We start from the raw sequence: 24,700 nt of genomic DNA, 5'->3' as shown, positions 1-24,700 counted from the left end.
TATTTCAAACTTAAAGAGCTTATAAACTACTTAAACTTAAAAGAACTTATTGGATAAAGTAGCAACATAGAATACTGACACACTTTAGCTACTTAACAATTTTTCATTATACATTTATGAATAAAGTAGCAATAAAGTTATCCAATTTTAGAAGTGTCAAACGAATTGTGTCAGCTCGGCCCGATACAGGCTTACCTCGAGCCGATAATTTGAGGATCGGCTTGATCAAGCCAACAGACGAAGCAGGTTAGGTTGGGTTGGGTTGGGTTGGGTTGGGTTGGTTTGAATATCAATCAATAAACCTAGACCTAGCTCAACTAGGCCCATTTCATAAGTGAATTGAGCTGGACTACACATAAAATTAGTTCTTTTATTGCATTTTTTGAATTTCTTGAATATTTTAAAAACTTATTAAATATTACTCCTATAAACTTAAAAAAGTTCTCTAGCCGGAATAGTTTGACAGAATCAGAGTCATGTAGAAGCACAAAATGAGAATGAATTCTCACAGTTACCAAAATACAGAAATGCAGATAGAATCCTCAACAACTAACCGTTTAGCTCATCCAAATATAACAAGTTTTGAAAAATGAAAACAAATATACTCTGATAATAGTCGCATGTTCAATTGCATCACGCAACAGCAATAAGGAACTCATACAAAAAATTGAATCCGGCTTGAAGCTCCGAGACATAAACCTCTTAGGCTGCATCATTCCTCGCCCTGCACTAGAAACAACGAAGCATGCGTGGAATTGGAAACAATACATGTTTTAGATTAAAATCTCTTGAAATGTTAACTTTTTGGATGCCTCGATATGAATAGACAATAACTGAAATTTAGCAAAGGCATAAAGAGTGGTGAAATTTAAGTAACAAAGAAGTTAACTAAAATCAGCAGTTTCAATATAAGTTTCAGATTAAAATCTCTTGAAAAAGACAATAACTGAATGACCAAAAATAAGTTCGAGATCGTACGGTATTAGTATGCATAAAGAATGGTGATAATATCACTAATCTCCACTTGATAAGGAATAGGATACAAATTACTAGGGCGCAAGGTCCTTCATCAATTTGAGGAAAAAATCATCTCCATCTAGCATCGAGGAAGTTGCAGAATCGGCTGAGAATCCCTTTTCACGCATTTCTTCCATGAATGATCTTGCCTTGTCAACCTCATTTTGCTTTAGCAGACTCCTGATGATGACATTGTATGTTACACGATTAGGTCCACACCCGCGACCCTCCATCTCTACCAGCAAACGTTTTACCTCCTCGAAAGACCGTTCTTGACAAAATGAACCAATGATCATATTATATATATGAACGTTAGGTTGTACACCATTTGAAGGAAGTTTATTGAAAGAAGTCTTGCAATGCCATGTTTTCCATTTTTGCATAATCCATTTATAAGAGCACCGTACGTGACTACGTCAGGGGTAAATCCTTTATCTTCAATCAGGCGCAACAATGAAACAGCCTCATTAATCTCCCTATTCCTACATAGCCCATCCAACAATATAGTGTAAGTATGCAAGTTAGGATGTACATGTTGGGCTTCCATATCCTTGAAAAGTTTCCGGCCCTCAACAAATCTATTTTTACTAGATAATCCATGTAACATGGTGGTATAAGTATGCGTATTATGCACCAAACCTTTACTAGGGATTTCAAGAAAAAGAAGCCAAGCTTCATCAACGCATCCCTTGTTGCAATATCCATTTAATAAGCTATTATAGCTAACAATATCAGGCTTTAAGCCTATCTCTACCATGGAATCAAGTAACTGTTTTGCTTTATCTATTTCACCTTTCATACAAAATCCATCAATAAGTGTATTATATATGACCACATTGGGAGAAATGTTTTGTTGCGTCATAATTTCCAATACATTTGTAGCCTCTTCCATCTTCCCTTCCTTGCAATATGCATCAATCAATATACTGAAAGTATGCACATCCAAAGATATCATTGAATTGGCCATTTCATTCAATAAGTCTCGAACATCGGTATGCGTACCATTGTCACATAGTCCCTTAATCATGGTAGTATATGTGACAACATTAGGTAAAATACCTTTGCTAATCATCTTAGGTAGAAGTTGCAAAGCGTCATCCATCTTTCCACCCTTACAAAACCCATCAATTAATGTGCTATAAGCCCAAACGTTGGGTCTCCACCCACAACTTTCTAATGCCGCAATGACCTGTCCAGCTTTGCATAACCCATCAATCAAGTGCAGAATCATAACAAAATTAGGTTCAGAAACTTTTAGATCCAGAACCTTTTGGAATAATTTCACAGCTTCGGCCTCCTTACCCTCTAAAAACAATCCTTTAATGAGAGGGCTGATTGTCACAGCATCTGGTTGGTAACCACTCTTAAAAAAGAAGGCCATTATAGCAAAACCAGAGTATATTTCTTTCAAGTGACAGCAACAGTTAACCGCAATACTCATAGTGTAGATATCAACAGGGAAACCCATGTGAAGCATTTCATCGAACATGTTAAGTGCAAAAGAATACTGCTCAATCTTTACACAAACACTCATAAGTTTGTTGTACACTCGAATAGAAGGCTCCGGCCGCATACTCTTCATTTCTCCAAACAATTTAATAGCATCATCTAATTCTTTAACAACACTGAAATCTATTGTGCGCCGCTTAGGTTGAAAAGCCTTGGAAGAGAAGAGAGAGAGGGTGGAGGAGAGAGAATACCCGTTTTACGAGACCATCGATTGAGAAATCCTCTTCCATGAACGAGATCGATTGCAGATACAGCACCCCTTCTGCTCATCTTCAGGTGAGATTGATAGTTAGGAAAGGGAAAAAATTGGGATTTGGGAATGAGACTGTTCACGTCTAAACACACAATTTGTTCGTCTCTCAATGTACCACATTTTTCAGACCAAGCGATAATTGAATTCTTTTGATTGGTTTAATGAAATTAATGCATGTTGTAAATAATTATTTAAAATTTTACATACATACTTATTTGGCAGTATTTATTAATGCATGTGTATACAATGTTTGTCAATGAATCTTTACTCATTTTGAAAATGAGAATGATCATTAAAATTATTAATAAGTTGCCAAAGTGTGTGAATAATTGATTATACAGGACATCATAGAGAATTAACTCAATCAAGAGTTGGAGATAAATTTATCGAAGAGAATTATGAGTTAGAGATATATACTTATAAATGATTGAAGAGGGGAGATGATCAAAATAAGTATTGTTGTATGTGTTTAAATCCAGAAATACGACCCAAATCTTAGCCATTGGATTAGATGATTTAATAGTCAATAATTAATCAAAAATACGAAACGTCATAATTAAGCAGTTTTAGGTCATATTATAAGATTTGAGTTTAGTGTCATGTTATCATTTTAGGTATGACCTAAAAATACACTAACCATCACTTTAGAGTTAGAGATATATAATTTTTTTGTAAATTTACCGGAACTCTTATTGGTTCTGTGGAAATAAGTTTGATTAGAATTAACTATTTTTAGAACGTTTATAAATTGTTGGAGCTTATTTTGATAGCTTAGAGCACTCCCAATGCTCTCCCTTATTTCTCTCTAACTCCTGCCACATCAGCGCCACATCAGCACCAAAATTTATCCTCAGTTTTTAGCCAACTGCTCCAATGGTTTCTCCCTTATTTCTCCCTAACTCAACATTTCATTTTTAGATCATTACTAATTTAATTGTTTTATTTTTGTATATAATAAAGCTAGCTAATTTATAAGACAAGACAAATAATAGTAATAAAGTTCGTAGTATTAAACACGAGTAAAAAATTACAACGACGAAAATTAAAAAAAAAAATAGGGGGGAAATTATTTTAAATTAATTATTAAATTTTAAATTTATAGGGGGGGAAATTAAAAAAAAAAAAAAAACTATTTTTATCGCCGGATTATCGCCCACAGTGGTCGGCGATAATCCGGCGATAATCCGGCGAATTTTCGGGATTCGGCGTTAATTCGGTAGAATTAACGCCGGATTATCGCCGATTCCTCCCCATTGCCGGCGAATTTTCGGCGATAATCGGCGATAAAACGCCGGATTTAACGCCGAGTGCATTGGGAGTGCTCTTAGAAGTTTGTATTCCAAATAGTACTTATTAAACTGAGAAATATTCAGTCTAAAAACAAAAAAAATAAAAATCAGCAAGTTTGTAGAATAATTTACTGGCTACTTCAGAATAATCAAAGTCAATAACAAATCAAAAGGAAGAACTATAAACAAAACAGAGAAAGTAACAAAGAATAATGAGTAGTTAAAAAGAGGTGTAGGATCATATATTTCCAACTCCAACCTTGCCCAAAAACATGGTAGAGTGCCAATGCTCGGAGCTCGTACCTACATTTCTACGCTTCGTCGTCTGAACTCGACGTATCTACTCGCCTATCAGCGATGGCCGGGAAAAGTCGCTGTCGAGGATCCGCTGCAGCAGCCTGTCGCGGATCAGGAGGAGCAGCTGCCGTTGCATCTCCACTCCTTGGCGCTCTGCTCGGCTTGAGTGGCGCAGCTTTCACTTCTCTGCATACTTTATCCAAAATTATGAGGAAATCGCGAACAATGACGAATAGCCTCAGCCCCTCGTCCTTCCCGGAGTTCCCATGGAAGTAGTCCGCGGTGCTCTTCACTAACGCCATTATCCGCTTCTCTTCCTCGCGCGACCAAGTCACGTCGACCTCAGCGTTCTGCACGAAGCTCCTCAGCGTCTGATGGAAGCCGTTTTCTGGAGGTATGTTCTTCAGTTCTGATTTCAGGATGTTACGAGCTTTATCCAGCGCGTGGTTGAGCTTGGAAACCGTTCCTGTTAAGCTGTCGGAGTCGAGTAGCGCGGCCCTCCTGACGTTCTCGAGCTCGCTGCTCAGGCCGGAGACCACCTGGAGGCCGAGGCTCCTCAAATGCTCGTCCGAGGATTCGCTAGAGGGATCCTCGGCCGAGTCATCAGAGTTGACGCTGGACATGCTCCTCGTCTCTTTCGCTGCTCGTGCAGCTCTTGCGCCTTCGGAACGGATTATTTCCTGGACGACAAAGTGTAAAAGTGTAGTTTTTCCGTCTGTTCCTTTCACGTCTGCTAACTTGAGAAGCGTGTCGAGCTTGAACGCTTGCGCACCGCCACGGAAAGTCCCGTCATTCATACGATTCCCGGTTTTGAGAACGGCCTCCAGAAGCTTGAAAAACAATCTGTTTTGTCGCAGCTCGGAACTAGCAGCCTGAACACGCGAACAAATATACACGATGATTTGATGAATATGAACAATAAAGTGCAGCGATCGAGATTTGACTCATTTTTCTCACCTCCAAAACCGCGAAAGATTCTTTTAGCGTCGTCATCTCTTCTTGAAGAGTGCTCATGAAAAGCAAGCATTCTAGCCTCTTAAATGCAAATGGAATATCAACCAACACTTTCAGAAACCGCTCTGCGGGACCCAGCATAGAAAGCTCGCCGGCATAGAGCCTCAGTTTCAGTTCTTCGTCGGATGTAGGTGTCATTCTTAGTAGATTTTGAACTAGTTCCGAAGGAAGCTCGTGACCTGTTCAGTCAAAAAGGTCAGCAATACTTTTAATGATGTGGAATCAGTGACAGAAATCCATACTTCAAGAAACATCTTCATTGTGATCATGTGCTACCTATCTATATAATAAATAAATAAATAAATACACGCGATTGACCGCCAAGAGAACTGAACGATTACAATTTGCAAGCTCTGACCTAAGTTCATATGTATTCAATCAATATCATTACTTGGCGAGATGACACGTAAAGTGAAGCATGTGGTAACTCGGGATAGATTTTAATGACGTGATCATTTCAAGTACCATGAAAAACTAAACATGATGAATAAAAAATGTAGAAAGGGCTCGATTTTCTACAAGGCCCTAATATAAGCAAAGCTTCTTGTCTTCAGAGTTTCTAGATTTTATAATAATGTCAGGAGTTCCCGTTTGTTGAGTGCCGAGATGTTGCCAAAAAATTAGACGATACGTCTTAGGCAGACAAAAAAAATCAAATTAAGTAGAATGGCAAGGGAAAAACATACCTTCTTCTAGTGCATCACAAACTTCTTCTGTAGTAACATTCAACGCTTTAAGTAGAATCGCCAGATTCTGTGCCTTCTTGGGGTCAATTAATTGAATATATTGTGGTGCGGCATCTTGGGACGAGGACTCTTTCTTTGCTCCAGTCTTGTTATTTGCAGGAGCATAGCCAAATAGATTTTCTATCATCTCTTCACTGAACCTGCTCGTAACGAAATTTACATTTATAAGATGGGCCTAGCATAAAATAATCAAGAATGTGAGTAACGATGGAGGAAACTACACTTACTGGAAGGAACCGGATTTTATCTGATGCCAAACCATCGAATGATCAGGGTTAGCCAGCACTTTGTCCCAGAAGAATGGCTTCAGTTTAGTTTTACTACTACCAGCCTCGGTTTCTTGAGTTGAAACTGATGGAGGATTTGGTCCGGGAGGCTCAGGTCGAGGGGGTTTGAAGCCAATAGGTGGTGGCCGAGGTGGAGGGCCACCAGGACCTGGAGGTGGTGGTGGCGGTGGACCAGCCTTGGCACCGGACAGAATAGGAGGTGGAGGTGGCGGACGAGGGCCAGCGTTTGCACCATGAGGTATGGGAGGTGGAGGAGGCGGTCCAGGTGGTGGAGGAGGTGCACCAGCAGTGGATTTCATTGGTGGGACATTGGGTGGAGGAGGAGCAGGAGTAGCAGCACTATTGGCCGGATGTCGTTTAGAATCTCGCCTTCCGGGGGGTGGCCTCAATGGAAGTAAATCAGGTTCATACATCAAAGAGTTTCCAGCTAAGTTGGTAGCAGCCCCATTCCTGACTTCCAATGGGATCTCGTATTTCGAATTGCTTAGAGTATGTGATTCTCCATAGTAGTTTCCACCAACTCTGTTATTGTTTACTTTAGTATTGAATGACTGATTACCGAGCTTTTGTTCATCCACGGAACTTCCTAGACCGAATGACATCTGTGGAGAGGCTGCAGAAGTCGAAAGTAAATGAGTAAACAACGAGCGAGTGCAATACGAGATTTAAAATGATGTAGTAGATAAACAAGATATCGTACAAATAGAGTAGTCGCTTATGCTTAAGCTGAGAAGAGGCCTCTCGTCATTTTTACCCCGCCCAGGACCAATCCCGCAGCATCTGCGACAGAAGATAAAGAGCACCACAACAATGACAAGCGTCACTGAAGCTGTTACCACGACGGCAATAACAACAGTTCTGTTGTGGGATTTATCATTGCTCGACTGTTGGTTAGAAGCACCTGGAGAAGTTTGTTCATCCAAAGCTGGCGGTGAACTGGAGTTTACATCCGGATGGAAAAATGGAATGACGGGAGGAGGACTGGATGGAATAATAGTCGGAGGTAGAGGAACTGAAGGTGCTGGACTTGGTGACAAACTTGTTGGCGATGGAGCGGGTGCTTCTCCAGGAGTCTGAGCTAGCTTGCGTCTCGTAGAAGACCAGGGCAGGTCGAACATGAATTTCAAGTACTTGGTATACCGAGAACCAAAACTCTTTTCTCCTTCCACATTATGAAGCACGATACTTTTCCCTCTTGCACAATCTATAAGGAGTTGATGAACCTGAGGTAATAAGATACTGACAGATTGGTGCATTTGCGTTCTCGAAGATTTACCACTCACAAGTTCAAGATCTTGTAAAGTTTTTTGTGCTAGTTTCAACTGAGGCCGACAATTTTCGTTTAGTAATTCACCCTGCAGTACGAATACCATCAGATATTGCATAATGGATGTGCAGTATGTGTTACAAACAAGTAAAATTCTTGTGGAAACTAGAATAAATGAGTAAACGACCGATAGGAAACGCTGAAGAAGATGAAAGTTCAATGCTTAAGTAACAGTTCAGCATAGAAGATATACTCATAACAACGATCAAAAGCTTCTAGAAAGAGAAAAATATAGTATTATCCAAACGTGCCTTTTAATGGAATAGGAACCAAGCAAAAATAGCAAATATAGTAGAGATTATCAAAGTTGCAATCTATTTTAGTAACAATGGATTAGTCTATAGTATTATCTATGTATCTAGGCTAATCTTCAAATGTAAATGCCCTGATGAAGGATACATAGGTCCAAACAACAGTGAAGTATTACAACACCAACAAGATAACAAAGTAACATTTCCATAATCCCCAGAAAAACCGACCACAGCACTATTGGCTATAGCACATTTCACAAAGAACTCAAAAGCCACAAGATACCCACACTGAAGTTAGAAGTGAGGTAAAGGGATAGTTTGGAAAGCTTTCACTCATCAAACCAGTGTGCTTACATTGATAAATACCCCACCCCCTTCACAAAAATCCCCTTGATTACACATTAATATCTATAGGGGGTGTTTTCTTTCATGATTGAGTCTTTTTATCTTTTCCAAGCCTACCTTCTAATGGGATATAAATCCAGCCAAATTAGCTCAAATAATAGAATTATAGCACTGAGACATCCCAACGTTGCAATCCATTTTAGTAACAATGGATTAGGCTATAGTATAATCCATCAATCTAGGCTGATTTTCAAAAGTAACGCGGTCCAAACGACAGTGAAGTATTACAACACCAATAAATCATAAAGTAACACTCCAAATCATCAGAAAAAAAAAAGACCACGACACTTATGCACATTTCACACAAAACTCAAAAGCCACAACATAAATTTAAAAACCATATATCACACATGTTATGTATAAACATGAAACCAAACTCAAAGAAGAGCATGAGCTATATATATACCATTTCCAGATTTATGAGCCCTGATTCTACTAGATAGGCCACCAAAGGATCTTCTTCTTCCTCCATCCTGCTTTGAGCTACAACCACAGCTGAAAGCACAGCAAAAGCCACAAACCAAAACACCCATTTCCTTTCTTGAATCTTCATCTCCCCAGCTACACACAATCCTTCTCATAACACATTCCCAACAAAGAAACAAAAGCGAGAAAACGAGTCTTTTTCTATTTAAAACCGCCAAACTCCGCAGGAAACACTTCAAAGGTCGAATCTTTGCAACAGATACACCAACCCAACTCAATATTTCTCAACGATTCCGATGCCACACCTCAAAGATTCCACAAAGATAAGCTCAAATCGCACTGGGGAAAGGCGGCGCAATCTAACAAGGCTGACAGGATATAAAAACAAGAAAAGGTACTCCTTGAAGCAATCAATAGATGATAAAAAGTTGAATCGAATAAGAAAAAATCCTTGCTTTTTACATCGGATCTGCGTTATAATGTGGAAAAGAGGAAGAAGAAAAGGAAGGGAGAAATGGGCAGCCTACCGCGTGAGTTGACCTGGAAAATTCTTTCCTCCTAAGATTAATTTAATTCTTTATAATTAGATCTTTTAGAATATTTGGTCATTCATGTCTAATTGATTTCCTAACTTTTATTTTCTAGTACTATATATAAATACTATATTTATAATGGCAAGGACTAGTATTGATCTTTGTTCCTCTCTAGAATGCCATGGACTTATGTTTTGACTTATAATAATAACTGAATTTATAGAAATTAAAGTTTATATACTCCTATAATATGAGTACTAATAGTATTCCTTGTTAGCTGGACTACGACTAGTAATTAACTATAAGTAAGATGGGAAAATCATGCCAGTTAGATTGTTTTTGGCATCGACATGGAAAAATCATGCAAGTTAGATTGTTTTTGGCATCGACATGAAAATAATTTTGTCAAACATATATCTTATTCGTTAAGAAAACTCTTAACTTGGAACAATCGAACTAAAAGATTATTTGCATATAATACGAAATTGTTAGCGACAAGAAAACGAACATGCATATTATGGAGGAAATATGAGCGGCAACAACTTAGTGGTGGTGGAGGTGAACTAAAGGCTATTAATTGAAGACTTTCAAAAATTGGTAAAAGACTATAATAGATACGCTATGAAAATTGAGAAAATTAAAACACAATCGTAAATTAAAGTAAGACCAATATTATAAACTATATTGTTAATTATTGATGGTTATAAAAATCCGACCCAAACTCAACCATATAAAAACAAGAACAAAATAAAAACTTGGTACTAACATATTGGCATAATGAACAAATTTAGTTTACTATTGTATAAAGTAACAAAAGATTGTGAAACATCACGGGGATGTAGCTCAGATGGTAGAGCGCTCGCTTAGCATGCGAGAGGTACGGGGATCGATACCCCGCATCTCCATTCTCCCATTTTAGTTTTTTAAAGGTTAGTATTTATGTTATTGTTAGGTTTTTAAGTGCTATCATCGAGTCATCTAAATTTAATCTTCATATATGTTAGTAATTATTAAGTGCGTATTGCACACGGCACATGTTTTTAATTAAAATTGAAATGTATTAATGCTGGTATTTTACTAGTCTTGCTACTAGTGTTTTATACATATAAAACCTAACTATGAAAATCCCGTACAAAGTACTATGATTATTAGTACTTAGTAGTATTAAACAAGCTGATTATTAAATCTAGATATTAAAAGTAAAATGACTAGTTTTTGGATGTTCCTCAAAACTAGGAATCGTAACTAAAAAAATTATGATAAAAAGAAATTGACGGAAGAATCTCGATTGAAAAAATTGAAAGATTCGCGAGTAGTCGTAGTCGTTGCCCCACTGCCCATTCCCTTGCCTCCCTTGTTGTACTGCAAGATCGGGATATAACAAATCACATGTAAAGACTACGACAGATAAGTTGAAGAACAACGACAGTCAACTTCCTTTACCCCTTCTATTTTTTTTTCTCTGCGATCGTGATATAATAAGGTATTGGATGAAATGGCTGTGACTTGTGATAGATGATATGAATACCAACAATCACCTAGGATTCGAAGAGAATCATGCCATAATTACCAAACACTAAGTTTAATATGTTAGTAATTTTATTTTGGGCTAGGATTAACAAAATAAGAGGGTTGAATTATTATTGAATTGACTTGTCAAGGATCCAACTAGTTAAAGCTAAACCCGATACAACACGTAAACAAGATTCTTAAGCCAAATACAAACCTAACATGACACCACAATGACACAAACCCAACATGACAACCACGCGCAACGACACGAAACAATTCAGACGTGATGCAATTGAGATATGACCAAACGACGACGACATAATAGTGGAGGTTGTGGCAGTGTGAAGGCAAGGAATGAATGGAGACGAAATATGAAAAGTACAAATGATAAAGTATAATATTAACTCAACAAAAAAAAAATTAAACTAATTAATTATTAACTAGTCATCCGAATCCGACCCGAATTATAGCATGTATTTAATGGGTCAACCCAATAGGGCAAAAACACAGTAAAACTTGACACTAGTTCATTAATTTTGCACCTTTTGTGGCGTGTCAAAATTTGACAATCCTTTTATTCAACCACCACACTTCCCAATTTTCTCACATAAAAATAAAAATAAAAATAAAAATAAATTAATAAATAAAAAACTATTTGAAGTTCAATTTATAACGGATCTTTCCTCATTACCGCCACACTCAATTTTGAATTCCAATTCAAAATCTGACCCCCACTTTTTCTTTGTCCATACGCTCTTCTCAATCCGGATCTCTTCTTCTGCAGCTCCCAATTTCCTGCTAGAGAGAGAGAGAGAGAGAGAGCTTCGCTAGTACCCCCCTTCCCCCCTGCGTATGGCTTCCAAGAACCAGAACAAGCCTCCTCCCGCTCTTTCACATGTGAGTGCCGTTTCACTATCAATTATTCTTGATTTTTAGGTCATTTTGGGTTCGTTTATTGCCTCAATGTTCGTATTTCTTTAGATGCGTGTACATTATTGAGCTAATTGGGGGCAATGGTTCTGTATTTGTGCGGTGTTTGTGTAAAATTAGGGTTTAAAATTTGTGCTTTTAAGAAATCCCTCATGTTTTTGTTAATTGTGCAGTGAAGACTGCCGGTATGTTTGATTGGATAATCTGTGGGGATAGTTTTGATTGAATTACTTTTCATTTTCGATGAGGGAATTTACACACAGTTGTTTCCTCGGTAGTTTCGACGGTGTGTGGTTTAAATTTCTGATTTTGAATTGGGGTTGCTATTGGTTTATGCAGAGTAAGCCCAGTGGCGATGAGGCTACGGTGGATAAGAGGCGGCGGATTGGAGGCTCTAAAGTGACCTCTGGAACTGTGGGAAGGCCACAATCTCGGCAAGCATTTTCGGTGGTGAATGGGGGACAGGATCCACCTCCTAACAGTAAGCCATCGGGCAGCTCGGGTGCAGACTGTGGAGTTATTGAGTTCACCAAGGAGGATGTAGAGGCCTTGCTCAGCGAGAAGCCAGCAAGTAAAAATAAATTCAACTACAACTTCAAGGTATTTTGAGTGGGATTTGTCTTTTAAATTTTTAATTGATCAGTTGTGTCACAGTTTGATATGAGCTGGTGGTGGTTTGTAAGTGTCAGTGTAAATGAGGTTGAATCTGTTGATTCTATGTTGATTCGGGGCACTTCTGTTTTTTTTTTTTCAGGAAAAGAAAGAACAAATGGAGGACTGCATTAAGAGGCTTAAGCAGTGTGTTAGGTGGTTCCGACAGTTGGAAGGAAATTATGTGACCGAGCAGGAGAAGCTCAAGAATTTGCTGGAAGTTGCAGAAAAGAAGTGCAGTGATGTGGGTAAGGATGAACTAATTTCAGGTTTTTCGATTATCGGGCTTATGCTGAAATTGTTTTTGCTAATGTGAGTTTTCTTTTAACTTTAATTTTGTGAACACCGTCAGAACTGCTGATGAAAGAGAAAGATAATGAATTGAATTCGATTATCATGGAGTTGCGGCAAAACCTAGACACACTGCAAGAAAATCATACTAAAGTGCAGCTAGAGAAATCGGTATGAAACAGCCATGACACAGTAAACACAGTTTCGGGTAGCTAATGTTCCAACCACTGCAAAGAACTAATTGTTAAAATGCAGGAAGCATTGGATTCTTTAGAACGAGAAAGAGAGGCCAAACTTGCTGCTGAGAAAGTGCAAGCTTCCCTTCTAGAAGAGCTTAAGCGAACTCAAGAAGACAATGCTAGTAACATCCAGAAGGTATGTAGATGATACATAGGAGGTAAGGATTGTTTATAAATTGTTCATCTAATGTGTTCTTCTGGGTGTTTAATGTCTCGTGCAGATACAATCACAAAATGATATGTACAAGAGGTTACAAGAGTACAACACAAGCTTACAACAATATAATAGTAGACTGCAGTCTGAACTTAATGAAACTAATGAGACACTAAAACATGTTGAGAAAGAGAAGGCGGCAGTTGTGGAAAACCTTAGTACACTGAGAGGCCATCATAGTTCTCTGCAAGAGCAACTTGCAACCTCAAGGGTGCGTTTTTTTGTTTCAGTTTGTGACCTTTTACACTGAATTAAAACTGAAAGAACAAAAGTTATTTTTAATATGCTATGTGAATGCGATTGGTTTAATTACTAGATCTTTGTGTTTCTTGAATATGCTAAAGGCAATGCTAGATGCTATTTGCTATGCTGATACATTTTCATCAAATAATTACTTATGCTTGTATATGCTTGATCTTAAAAGGATTCGCAAAATGAAGCTATAAAACAAAAGGAGGCACTGGCTAGTGAAGTTACCAGCTTGAAAGGTGATTTGCAAAAAATAAGAGATGATCGTGATCAACAGCTGTTTCAAGTGCATGCTCTAACAGCTGAAGTAGTGAAGCACAGAGAATCTACTGGAAAATATGTTGTTGAGTTAGAGAGCGTCAGTGGCAAAATGGACGAGCTAGAGGTTTGTTTTTTTGTTGCTAGATATAAAATTAACGATTGGGAAGCAATTTTCTGATAGCCATTCTTTTCCTTTGTCAGTCAACTTGTTTGAGTCAAACAGTGCAAATTAGACAACTGGAGGAGCAGCTGGCGTTTGCAGAAAAGAAGCTGAAGGTTGTTCGATGTTGATTTGGAATGTCTTTGGCATATATATTTTATAATTAAATTAAGAAAATGGAGTTTTTTATTATTCTGGATTCACAACTTTGCTTTGTATATTGTGCCAGCTATCAGACATGTCGGCCACAGAGACAAGATCTGTATTCGAGGAACAAAAGGCATGTATTCAAGAGTTACAAAACCGATTGGCTGATGCAGAGTTCAAAATCGCAGAAGGAGAAAAGCTTCGCAAAAAACTGCACAACACTATCTTGGTACTATTACTACCTACACTTAAATCATTTTCCAGAATTTTTTCTTAAAAAGATTTTTGTCTATCTTAATTTCTGTAGTAGACGATGCTATGTAAATTGTTCCTGAAATCAATTTGTCAATGCAGGAGTTGAAAGGGAACATCCGCGTTTTTTGTAGAGTGAGACCTTTTTTGTCAGATGATGGAGTTGGAGCTGACACAAAAGTTATCTCTTTCCCAACAGCTACAGAAACAATGGGTCGAGGCATTGATGTAACTCAAAATGGTGAGCTTCAGATTGACTTTTTCGGTGGATTTATATTCCCTTGTTCCATTTCTCATCCATTTTTAATTCTTCTTGTCAGGGCAAAAGCTTGCTTTCACTTTTGACAAAGCATTCATGCCTGATACGTCCCAACAAGAAGTTTTTGTGGAGATATCACAGCTTGTACAAAGTGCACTCGATGGCTATAAGGTGGGTCTATTATGCACAATGTTCTTTTAGCTAGTGAATAGTTCATATTTGTAGATTTTTAATTTGCTGATAATTCAAATTGTTACTAAAAGCAATATTGCATAATCAGGTTTGTATCTTTGCCTATGGGCAAACCGGTTCTGGCAAGACGTATACCATGATGGGCAAGCCAGAATCACCTGATCAAAGAGGTTTGATTCCGAGAACATTGGAACAGGTATTTGAGACTCGACAAATTCTGCAGGCCCAAGGATGGAAATATGAAATGCAGGTGAATGTTGCTTCATCTCTTGCTTACTTCGAACATTTTTCTCTTCGTTGGCTTCAACTTATCACTATAATCAACTTTTCAGGTTTCAATGCTTGAGATATATAATGAAACAATCCGTGATCTGTTAGCCCCAAACAAATCAATCTCTGATGCATCTCGGCTAGAAAATGTGAAGCAATACACTATCAAACATGATGCAAATGGAAACACTCACGTTTCTGATCTTACAATCATGGATGTTCGTAGTAGCAAGGAGGTTTCGTACCTCTTAGACCGGGCAGCGCAGAGTAGGTAATGATATTCATGCTACCTTTATCCTTTTCTTTCAAGCATGAGCAGTTTTCAGTATCAAATTTATTTACATTTTCGTTATTCTTGAATTTTAGGTCTGTAGGAAAGACACAAATGAATGAACAATCTTCAAGGAGCCATTTCGTCTTCACCTTGCGAATCATGGGTGTTAATGAGGTATTGCTCTTCAAATTTCTTGTGACGACTCCAAACTTAGCATTCATACAACTGAACATGTATGGATATCTCTTTCTACTTGTGTTACTAGAGTACCGACCAACAAGTACAAGGTGTTCTGAATCTAATCGACCTTGCTGGTAGTGAGCGGTTATCCAAGAGTGGCGCTACTGGAGATCGGTTGAAAGAAACCCAGGTATCAGAATGACAATCATCTTTGTTTTTCTCAAAGCAAATCTAGCATTTCCTGACTCTGTTACAATCTGTTATCACAACCCTTACTCAGGCCATTAATAAAAGCTTATCGTCTCTAAGCGATGTTATATTTGCCTTGGCCAAGAAGGAGGAGCATGTGCCTTATAGGAACTCCAAACTAACCTATCTTCTCCAGGTGATTGTTCAACCAAACACCGTTTCTCTATATTATGTGTTATGAAAGCATTCATTCCACCTTTTATTAGACATAGGGCTAAAGAGAGCCAAAAAGGATCTTTCGTGTCTAATCCTGCATTATCTTGATTTTTATCAACGTAGACCAAATAAAACAATGCAAGCAAAAACTCCTAGATTCATATGCTTGCATATTCCCAACAATTATTCGAATAATTACACATCCGATTTGACCTATGGGCGAATATGCAACTCTTCCGTTGTCATTTAGATTTGAAGATTTACTAGGTTTCACTGTCATTAGATACAAACTGTTTTGAATCCCAACAGTATAAACCATTGAGCTTATATCTGCTTTGGCCCTCTGGTTTTTTGTCTGCTGCAGCCTTGTTTAGGTGGAGACTCAAAGACGTTGATGTTTGTGAACGTGTCGCCGGATCCTTCATCAGTAGGTGAATCAATTTGTTCACTGAGGTTTGCTGCAAGAGTCAATGCTTGTGAAATAGGCGTGCCGAGGCGCCAAACAAGCCTCAAGTCTTACTCGGATTCTCGTCTGAGCATTGGCTGATTTGATTTTCACAAACTGTGTGTGTATTTTTTACAAATACTAACCTAAACAATCTTGTGTGGTTTTGTATTGTATAAGGTGTCATTACATTCTCATTGATAATATATGATCAAATCTTACCACAAATTCAGTTTCTCTCCCATATTGATATTATACATGATTTAGGCCTTTTGAATCATGACCTCTTAGAGAAGTAGTGTGGTTGCTTCATTACATGAGTAGGTTTGATTAACATTCTGCTTTCATTCTTCCTGCTTCTAGAAGCTGTCCAGAACAATAACATCAATTAGCCCAACTCCAATTTTCTGGTTATTGAGCCTATGTACAAACTTTTTTCCATATGTACAGACTTTTTTCCATAATTTTAGCTCCATGTATTCACAAGTTTATAATCATGCCTCCTTATATTAAAGCTCGTCTCATTAAATATGAAACATTTGAAAAATGATACGAAATTTTATGTAGTGTTGTCTTTGAGTTAATAAAGAGATAGTAAAGTAAGAGAGATGAAAAAGTAGAGACAGAATTGTTTCCGTTTTAGTAAACGTTTCACTTTTAATAGGACAATTCAGAAAAGAAAATATTTCATTTTTAATTATTGAAATGAAGTATTCTATCTTCATCTCTCTATTTTTGTCCTTTTCTACTCTATCTTTCTTTCACTTAACTCACTTTTAACACAATTTCTTAAATCATGTGTCGAAAAGGAACGTCTCTACTACAACGGGACGTATATAACATTTTTTTCAATACATGTGTCTTTTCCTTCATATCATATTATTGATATGGATGGAGAGTAGTGTAGTAAGGGTAAATCACTATAAAAACCATAATATTTCATCAAACTTTAATTTGTTTTGCGACTTTAAAAACAAAAAGATGATTAAATTTAGACTGAAAAAAAAATTAAAGAACAAAATATAATCAAATAAAGAAACGGACCAAAATAGAACATGAATATCACAAAACCACAATCCACAGCTCTTGAATTCACGAATCAATTCATCATTCACACCTTATATCCAAAACTACAAATCATCCAAAAAAATCCATCACCAACACTAATTGAAAAAAAAATAAAAATCAACACAACAAAACAACATACAAACCAAAAATAACCACCGCCACCCAACCCCTCCGCACCTCCGCCGCCGCTGACTTAAGCTTCACACCCTTCTTGCCGACCTTCCCACCGGTGGCGTCGACTTGAACATCTCCGGCAACCTCCAGCCTCTCCCTCTTAGTATACCAAAACATGATCTTGAACTTGACCCTCGTCGCCACCCTCACCCGAAACCCCACCCCCTCCCCGCCCGCGGAGATCGCGTCCCGGGCCTCGGCCCACGGCACCCCCGCCGCGCCCACCAGGGCGCGGCGCCGCGCGCTCTTCTTGTGGCCCTGGTAGAACCCCGGCCACGCGTAGTCGCCGACGGCGATCAAATCAGTATCATCGGAGAAAGAAGAAGAAGAGTTGCGGCGGTAGAATGATAGGGTTAGAGTGGTGTTGGCGTAGTGGACGCCCTTGTCCTTCATGCCGTTGGCGAGCTTGACGTCGAGGAACACGGTGCGGTTGCCCCGGGCGGCGGGGGAGGTGTCGGAGGCGTTGAGGGCGGCGGCGTAGAGGCTTTCGATGGAGAGGGTCGGGTTGGAGGTCCGGAGGCTGAGCCACATGAAGAGGGCGGTGAGGCCGGAGGTGATGATGAAGCTGCAGCAGCAGCGGCAGCACCCGCCGCCGGCGCCGGAGTCTGTCATTTTCTCGTTGGAGATTTTTTTTTTTGGTGTGATTGGTGATTGGGTGATTTGGATTTTTTTTTTAGTCTTGGTCTTTGGTATATTTATTTATAAAGTTGGATTAGTGGGGAAGTCAATTGTTTACATAGTTATGGATTTCCATCTCTTTTCTAGGCAATATCTTGAACAATCAATTTGGCTTTAGCGAGATGGAAGCATTCGAATAATGAGAATGGATTGATCGAATTGGCATGTTTTTAATGCAAAACTGGATTAAACAGGTTAGTAGAATATGAGTTTTATTTTAAAGTTAAATGCTAATGGAATTAGTCACCAGACTGTGACACATATTTACTAAGTTATATAAAAAAGTAAAAATCGATTTTTAAAAAGGACAGGCTTAAAAGACCCAAGAGCACTCGGAATGTTACCAAAATATTACTAATATCTTTTGTTTCGTATTCATGAGTATAACAAGCTAATTTGTACTCTATTCGTCTCTAAAGAATATGCACTTTGGGTTCGACACGAGTTTTAATATAAAATTGACAAAGTAAAAGAAAGATAGTGAGAGAAAGTAACTAAAGTATTGATTTTTCTTGTATTCATTCGAAGACTAGGGATAGGTTCGTGCAAAAATGGACACTTAGGGGGTGTTCGATTTGCAAGATTGTATCCGGGATTAAATTTGTTGTGTGTTTGGTTCACGAGATTCGACCCACAATTCAATCCTAGATGGATAATAATATGATAACTAGTCATAGTTAACCCCTATGACTAAAATAATCTCACAACTTAATCATAGATTGTATTTTGGTATTATTTTTCTAGCAAATCAAACACCATCTTAGGAAATAGAGAGTAATTTTACTACATGCATTTTTTTTTAATGAATCATGTTTGAATACACAACTTTAGTGTTTTTATAAAATATCCCTAACAAAAGAAATATAAATCGATTTTTTAATACAAATATAATTTTGAAGATAAAAGTAAAAAATGGGAACACAAAATATGGTTATTATAAAATATTTTACATTTTTTGAATATATATTAATTAAATAAATTCCACATCATTAATCCACCACAAACTAAACCCTACCTATACCCTGCTATCGCTTCCGCCTTCGACTCTGAAAAAAACAGTTTGCTGTGGAGAAGCGTCCGCCGCCGGTGTCGGTGTCAGAAGCCTCCCTTTCCCTCCTCCTTCCTCCGTCCTAATCGCCGCCTAAAACTCAGATTTCTCTCTCTTCTCGGCTGCACGGCGACTCCTGCGACTGTAGTCAAGCGCTCAAACAACTATAAAATGAGGTCGAAGAGGAATCTCAACGCCTCAGACAAGAAAGACGACTTGCAGAAACGGAAGGAGAGTAATTTGGTTGAAATTGAGAAGAGGATTGAAGAAGCGGAAACGAGTTCTGATGATTCCCCCTTTGTTTCGGATTTCGAAGATAGTGAAAATGATGATGATGAAGTACGTTTCTAATCCTGCTCAAACCTAGTTCTGCTTTCATTAATTAATTTTCGTGTTTTCGTTATGATTGCGATTTAAATGTGTTTCAAATTTTTGTTAACTTTCATTTTGCCCATAAAATTGACGAACCTGCTCACTAAATGGAACCAAATGTCTATTGTTGAGCTATAGAACTTCGGCAATTCATATGTGTTGGATTGTGTTTGCTTTAGTATGCATAAATAGAATATCCAGTTCATTGATGTAATCTTGTTTTTGTAAATTTTGTAGACTCTGACTGGGGATGAAGGCTCAAGTGATGAATCTGGATCCCAAGAAAGTGATCTCTCTGTCTCAGAGGATGAGGTACACAGTTTTTGGCAAATTTTTTGTACTTTGGGTCTTATTAGAGCTGGTACCTAGATTTTTTATTATGAAGATATGCCAAAGATTACTACTTGTCCACAACTTTTTTTCAACAATGATGTCTAGGTTTTGTTGGAGGCATGGTTGTGGTAAGTAGCATGTATAGTTAATTTTGTGGCATCAATATGAGGAAAATCAGGCTATCCATTAGGTTCCTGCTTTGTTGACTTCTTATATAAATATGAGTTTTGCTGTTACAGGATGCTTTTCAATCCAGTGATGATGACGAGGACGATGATAATGCAGTCTCTCCCCACGGTGACAAAGACTCTGTTGAAAACAATAGCACCGTTAGCAAAGTTGATGAACATGATAGTGGTGGGGTTGAAGACAACACTGGCGGGAGTGATGATTCACGTGAAATAGTTGAGGAGAGTGACTCGTCTGAAGATGAGGTATATTCATGTACCAGTTTTATTTTAATATCACAAACATCTCTTCTATCTTCTGAATTCCTTACATCCCCAAGTGTCCAAAGGGGAAAAGAATAAGTAATTTGTCTATAAGAAAAGGAAAGGACACTCCAATGCTTTATAGGTGTAAGACATAAGTTTATGCTAACCTATTTTACAAAGTCCTTGCCAATCAAGATTGGTCTTTTTTATTTCAATTTAGCATGCTTGAATATCTAATCAGTGTAACTCAGTTTGTTAGGTGACTGATGAAGAAACTGTCTGAGAGACTGAGAGAATCATACAAATTGTTTGAAATGTGTCACTTATGAATTTCCTTCTTGAAATCAGGTTGCACCTCGCAATACTATTGGAGATGTTCCTTTGAAATGGTACAAGGATGAAGAACATATTGGATATGATCTATCTGGAAAGAAGATCAAGAAAAAAGAGAAAAAGAGCAAGCTCGATTCTTTTCTTGCAAGGACTGATGATGCAAAGAGTTGGTGAGTCCATATCTGAAACCAGTGTTCTGTTATAATTCTAGTGCGGAGTGCCTATAGTCAATTCCTACATTGTGTTTCTATGCATATGTACTCCTAGCAAGATGCATTGTGGTGATTAGTTTGTGTTTTGCATGGCATTCAGGCGTAAGATAATAGATGAGTACAATGACGAGGAAGTGGAGTTGACAAAAGAAGAGATCAATCTCATCCGGAGAATGATGGATTCAAAGGCACCTCATGCTGATTTTGATCCATATCCGGTGCGTAATATCCTCATTTTGTGATCAAATTTATTGGTTTTGTACTTTGGCATTTGCTACTTTCACTTCAATTGATTATGTATGTTTTGTTGATTGTGGAATCTGATTATTCTTTGTCTTGCTCTGCAGTCTTATATTGATTGGTTCACTTGGGATGGTGCCAAGCATCCACTATCAAATGCACCAGAACCAAAGAGACGTTTCATTCCTTCTAAGTGGGATGCTAAAAAGGTATGTGGTTGCATGCTTGTTAGTTCTACTACTCCATATCTACTTTCTGATCTTGTGGTGATTTGTTGCTTTCCATATTATTATCCTGTCATGCTTTGAGCAAACAGATGCAGTTGATATATTTTTAGGATGTTACGAGCTGCACTTCCAATACTTTTTGATTTTGTGTGTAACCTTTTCAATATTATAGGTTGTCAAGTATGTCCGGGCCATCAGGAGTGGCCAGATTAAGCTTGATGACAAACCAAAGGAAGAGCCCAAATTTTATGATTTGTGGGGTGAAGCCAGTTCTGCTGATAGACAGGGATTGGCATATATTCCTGCTCCAAAACCTAAGCTGCCGGGTTTGTTTGCTATCTGAAATTTGAAATGGCTGGATATTATTTCTTCAAGTTTTCATGATCTCAAGATGGATTGTGTTATATATTTTCAGGTCACGAGGAGTCTTACAATCCCTCTTTAGAATACATCCCAACACAAGAAGAAATTAATGCTTACCAGCTCATGTTTGAGGAGGACAGGCCTAAATTTATACCAAAACAGTAATTTTTCCGTGCCATGTTCCAGTAGATGATCTTTACTTCTGTCAGAAGCATTGTGCAAGGAGTTCTAATTATATTCTTTCGATGTGAAATTCAGATATACTTCCTTGAGAAGTGTTCCTGCATATGAGAAAGCTGTCCAAGAGACGTTCGATCGATGTTTGGATCTTTATCTATGTCCAAGAGTTCATAAGAAACGTGTACGTGTTTCTTACATGCTTAGATGAATTCTTAATTTAGTTTGGAAAATAATAATTGATGGTAAATGTGAGATTAATCTCAAATTATTTCCTGCTCAAATTCCAGATTAATATTGATCCCGAGTCTTTGAAACCAAAGCTGCCAAGCCCTAAAAATCTTAAACCGTATCCAACAACTTGTTATCTCGAGTACAGAGGTCATAAGGGCCCAGTGGTGACTATTTCTGCAGAGGCCACAGGACAGTGGCTTGCTTCTGGTTCGATCTCTAATGAGCTTCAAGTCTAAAATATATATTTAGAACTGGTATCTAAATGAACTTTTTTGTTAATTAAGGTTCAAAAGATGGGACTCTCCGCATTTGGGAAGTTGAAACTGGCAGGTGTCTCCAGATCTGGGATATAGGTGAACCTATCAGCGAGGTTGAATGGAATCCCGAGCTTCCTATATTAGCTGTAGCAGCGTAAGAAATATCTGAGAGCCTTAACTTAACTTGCATTGGGAATGGATGATGGTATATATCAATAATTTACTAATTTTCAGGGGCCAAGATGTGTTCATTTTGAAAACCAGTTGTGGAAGTGATGAACATCAGAAAAAGATCGAAGATCTTCTCCATGTTCAACCGCAGGTGGAGGCTGATGACTCTGGTAAGTATAACGAAGAAACTAATCAATCTTTATGCACTGTGCCCTTTTCCACATACTAACAACTTTGTATTCAGATACAAATGAATCTATTGTCAACTGGCTTCAGGACGATACACATGGAGGAATCAGACTGAAGCATTTTAAGGTGCTTTTTTGCTTTATTGTTTTCCACATCTCAACTTATATTTGTCTCATGCTGCTCCGTAATCAGTCATTTCTCAACATCTTCTGTTACGGATAATGACTTATTGTTGCTGAATTGCAGACTGTTACTAAAGTGGAATGGCATCGTAAAGGAGACTATCTTTCAACTCTCATGCCATCTGATATCCTTTTACTGGCTATATATATGCTGTAGTTGTTTCAGTATGTTTTTATTTTTTAAAATTAGGCCTCAAATAATAGTACTCCATCTGATAGTATATACTAGAGTGAATTAGAAGAGCTTGTTATATATACAAAATAGTTATATGTGTTAAAAATGCAAGAATATGTAGTTTCCTTGCATTCTTACTCCCTGTTACAGTTTGTGTCCTGGTTTTGCAATGGTAGCTATACGCTTGCTCAGATTGACATTCCTTAACTTAAATGTACGCGAATCAAGATCAGTGTTAGTTCACCAACTCTCCAAAAAACTTACACAACGGATTCCATTCAAGACAAAAGGAATTCATGTTGCAAGTGCTTTCCATCCTACACGTTCCATGTTCTTTGCTGCAACAAAAAAGGATGTCCGCGTCTATGATCTATTGAAGCAAAAACTTGTCAAAAAACTTGAACCCGGTGTCCGTGAAATTTCTTCCCTCGCTATCCACCCTGGTGGTATGTCTTTCTCTTTCTGATCTGATACCCCACCTCCACACGTGTTAGAGTACACACACACATCTGATCCCTTGTAATGCAGGTGATAATGCCATTGTTGGAAGCAAAGATGGAAAATTGTGTTGGTTTGACATGGACCTTTCATCCAAACCTTATAAAGTCCTTAGGTAATGACTTTGAGATGAGCTTGGTTATTGTTATTTGACTCTTTCTCACGCTTTGCTATGCAGTCCCGTATTGTATTTCATGATAGGGCCGCCTAGTCTAATTATCTATACCGTCAATTTCCATCTATCGTGCAGCCTTGTTTTTTATTATCATATTCATCATTTTGAAAGATTGGAATTTATTTGAACTTGCTTCTTGTTAACAATCACAAAAAAAGTTGGATCCAGATTCTTGCCTGCTTATCGAGTCTGTCCAATTTTGCAGATGCCATGGAAAAGATATCACCAGTGTTGCCTACCATCGGTCCTACCCTTTATTTGTGTCAAGCTCAGATGATTGCACAGCATACGTTTTCCATGGAATGGTGTATTCGGATCTTAATCAAAACCCACTGATAGTTCCCCTGGAGATTCTTCGAGGGCATTCCAGTTTTGATGGAAGAGGTAACTAGCGGATTTTTATATTGGTACGAGGATGTTTTGCATGTTAATAATCGTTGTATTCGGGTGGTTTGTGCAGGAGTTATGGACTGTAAGTTCCATCCAAGGCAACCTTGGCTGTTCACTGCCGGCGCAGATTCCTTGATTAAGCTCTATTGCCATTAGCTCTTCATAGACCATTCATACCCTAGGCTAAGCTCCCTTCACACCTCTCTTGAGGTTGAGGACAAGTTTTGATTTGAGGTTGTATGTTTGACGGTTATTAACTCCAGATTGTAGCATTTTGATATATTGGCATCTAAAGAAGTTACTTATATAGCAATTAATTATGTCGATTGTATCTCGGTATTTGGAATTTATCAATTTGATCACAAGTTTTCAAATTTCGTATATGAAATTTCACTCTAACCATTGTTTCCTGACATATTCAAATTAAATTTGATTACTCATGTACAATCATATAAAATAATTACTAAAATCTGTACAAATTAGAA

At 38.0% G+C, this 24,700-nt stretch overlaps 4 protein-coding genes, 1 non-coding gene and 1 pseudogene across 5 annotated transcripts; 3 read left to right on the top strand and 3 right to left on the bottom strand.

Annotated features, from left to right (window-relative positions):
* Positions 1–884: 884 nt before the first annotated feature.
* On the bottom strand, positions 885–2,899 carry LOC125213260 (annotated as a pseudogene).
* A 1,270-nt stretch (positions 2,900–4,169) lies between these two features.
* LOC125200643 (formin-like protein 5) lies at positions 4,170–9,352 on the bottom strand. Its single transcript, XM_048098339.1, has 6 exons — positions 8,802–9,352; positions 7,113–7,767; positions 6,353–7,025; positions 6,066–6,265; positions 5,323–5,558; positions 4,170–5,237 (listed from the first exon to the last, which is right to left on the bottom strand). Exons 1-6 carry the CDS (start codon positions 8,946–8,948, stop codon positions 4,380–4,382), a joined length of 2,769 nt encoding a protein of 922 aa, XP_047954296.1. The 5' UTR covers positions 8,949–9,352; the 3' UTR covers positions 4,170–4,379.
* An 834-nt stretch (positions 9,353–10,186) lies between these two features.
* TRNAA-AGC lies at positions 10,187–10,259 on the top strand. Its single transcript has one exon. It is a non-coding gene; the product is annotated as a tRNA-Ala (tRNA).
* Positions 10,260–11,548: 1,289 nt separating this feature from the next.
* On the top strand, positions 11,549–16,513 carry LOC125203049 (kinesin-like protein KIN-14N). Its single transcript, XM_048101351.1, has 17 exons — positions 11,549–11,763; positions 12,136–12,396; positions 12,551–12,695; positions 12,800–12,909; positions 12,994–13,113; positions 13,199–13,402; positions 13,616–13,825; positions 13,903–13,977; positions 14,091–14,237; positions 14,363–14,501; positions 14,581–14,690; positions 14,800–14,961; positions 15,044–15,252; positions 15,348–15,429; positions 15,521–15,625; positions 15,716–15,820; positions 16,205–16,513. Exons 1-17 carry the CDS (start codon positions 11,719–11,721, stop codon positions 16,385–16,387), a joined length of 2,412 nt encoding a protein of 803 aa, XP_047957308.1. The 5' UTR covers positions 11,549–11,718; the 3' UTR covers positions 16,388–16,513.
* Positions 16,514–17,345: 832 nt separating this feature from the next.
* LOC125201809 (protein NDR1-like) lies at positions 17,346–18,219 on the bottom strand. The gene has a single exon (XM_048100067.1). It carries the CDS (start codon positions 18,137–18,139, stop codon positions 17,471–17,473), a length of 669 nt encoding a protein of 222 aa, XP_047956024.1. The 5' UTR covers positions 18,140–18,219; the 3' UTR covers positions 17,346–17,470.
* Positions 18,220–19,230: 1,011 nt separating this feature from the next.
* LOC125201384 (ribosome biogenesis protein BOP1 homolog) lies at positions 19,231–24,546 on the top strand. Its single transcript, XM_048099470.1, has 18 exons — positions 19,231–19,592; positions 19,863–19,937; positions 20,198–20,392; positions 20,741–20,895; positions 21,038–21,155; positions 21,285–21,386; positions 21,577–21,730; positions 21,820–21,928; positions 22,026–22,128; positions 22,235–22,385; positions 22,463–22,589; positions 22,670–22,776; positions 22,851–22,921; positions 23,042–23,102; positions 23,371–23,598; positions 23,681–23,765; positions 24,031–24,209; positions 24,286–24,546. Exons 1-18 carry the CDS (start codon positions 19,425–19,427, stop codon positions 24,369–24,371), a joined length of 2,274 nt encoding a protein of 757 aa, XP_047955427.1. The 5' UTR covers positions 19,231–19,424; the 3' UTR covers positions 24,372–24,546.
* Positions 24,547–24,700: the final 154 nt, after the last annotated feature.

The sequence above is a fragment of the Salvia hispanica genome, chromosome 1 (genome assembly GCF_023119035.1).
Source record: "Salvia hispanica cultivar TCC Black 2014 chromosome 1, UniMelb_Shisp_WGS_1.0, whole genome shotgun sequence".
Lineage (NCBI taxonomy): Eukaryota > Viridiplantae > Streptophyta > Magnoliopsida > Lamiales > Lamiaceae > Salvia > Salvia hispanica.
This window is presented reverse-complemented; position numbering and strand designations above follow the sequence as displayed.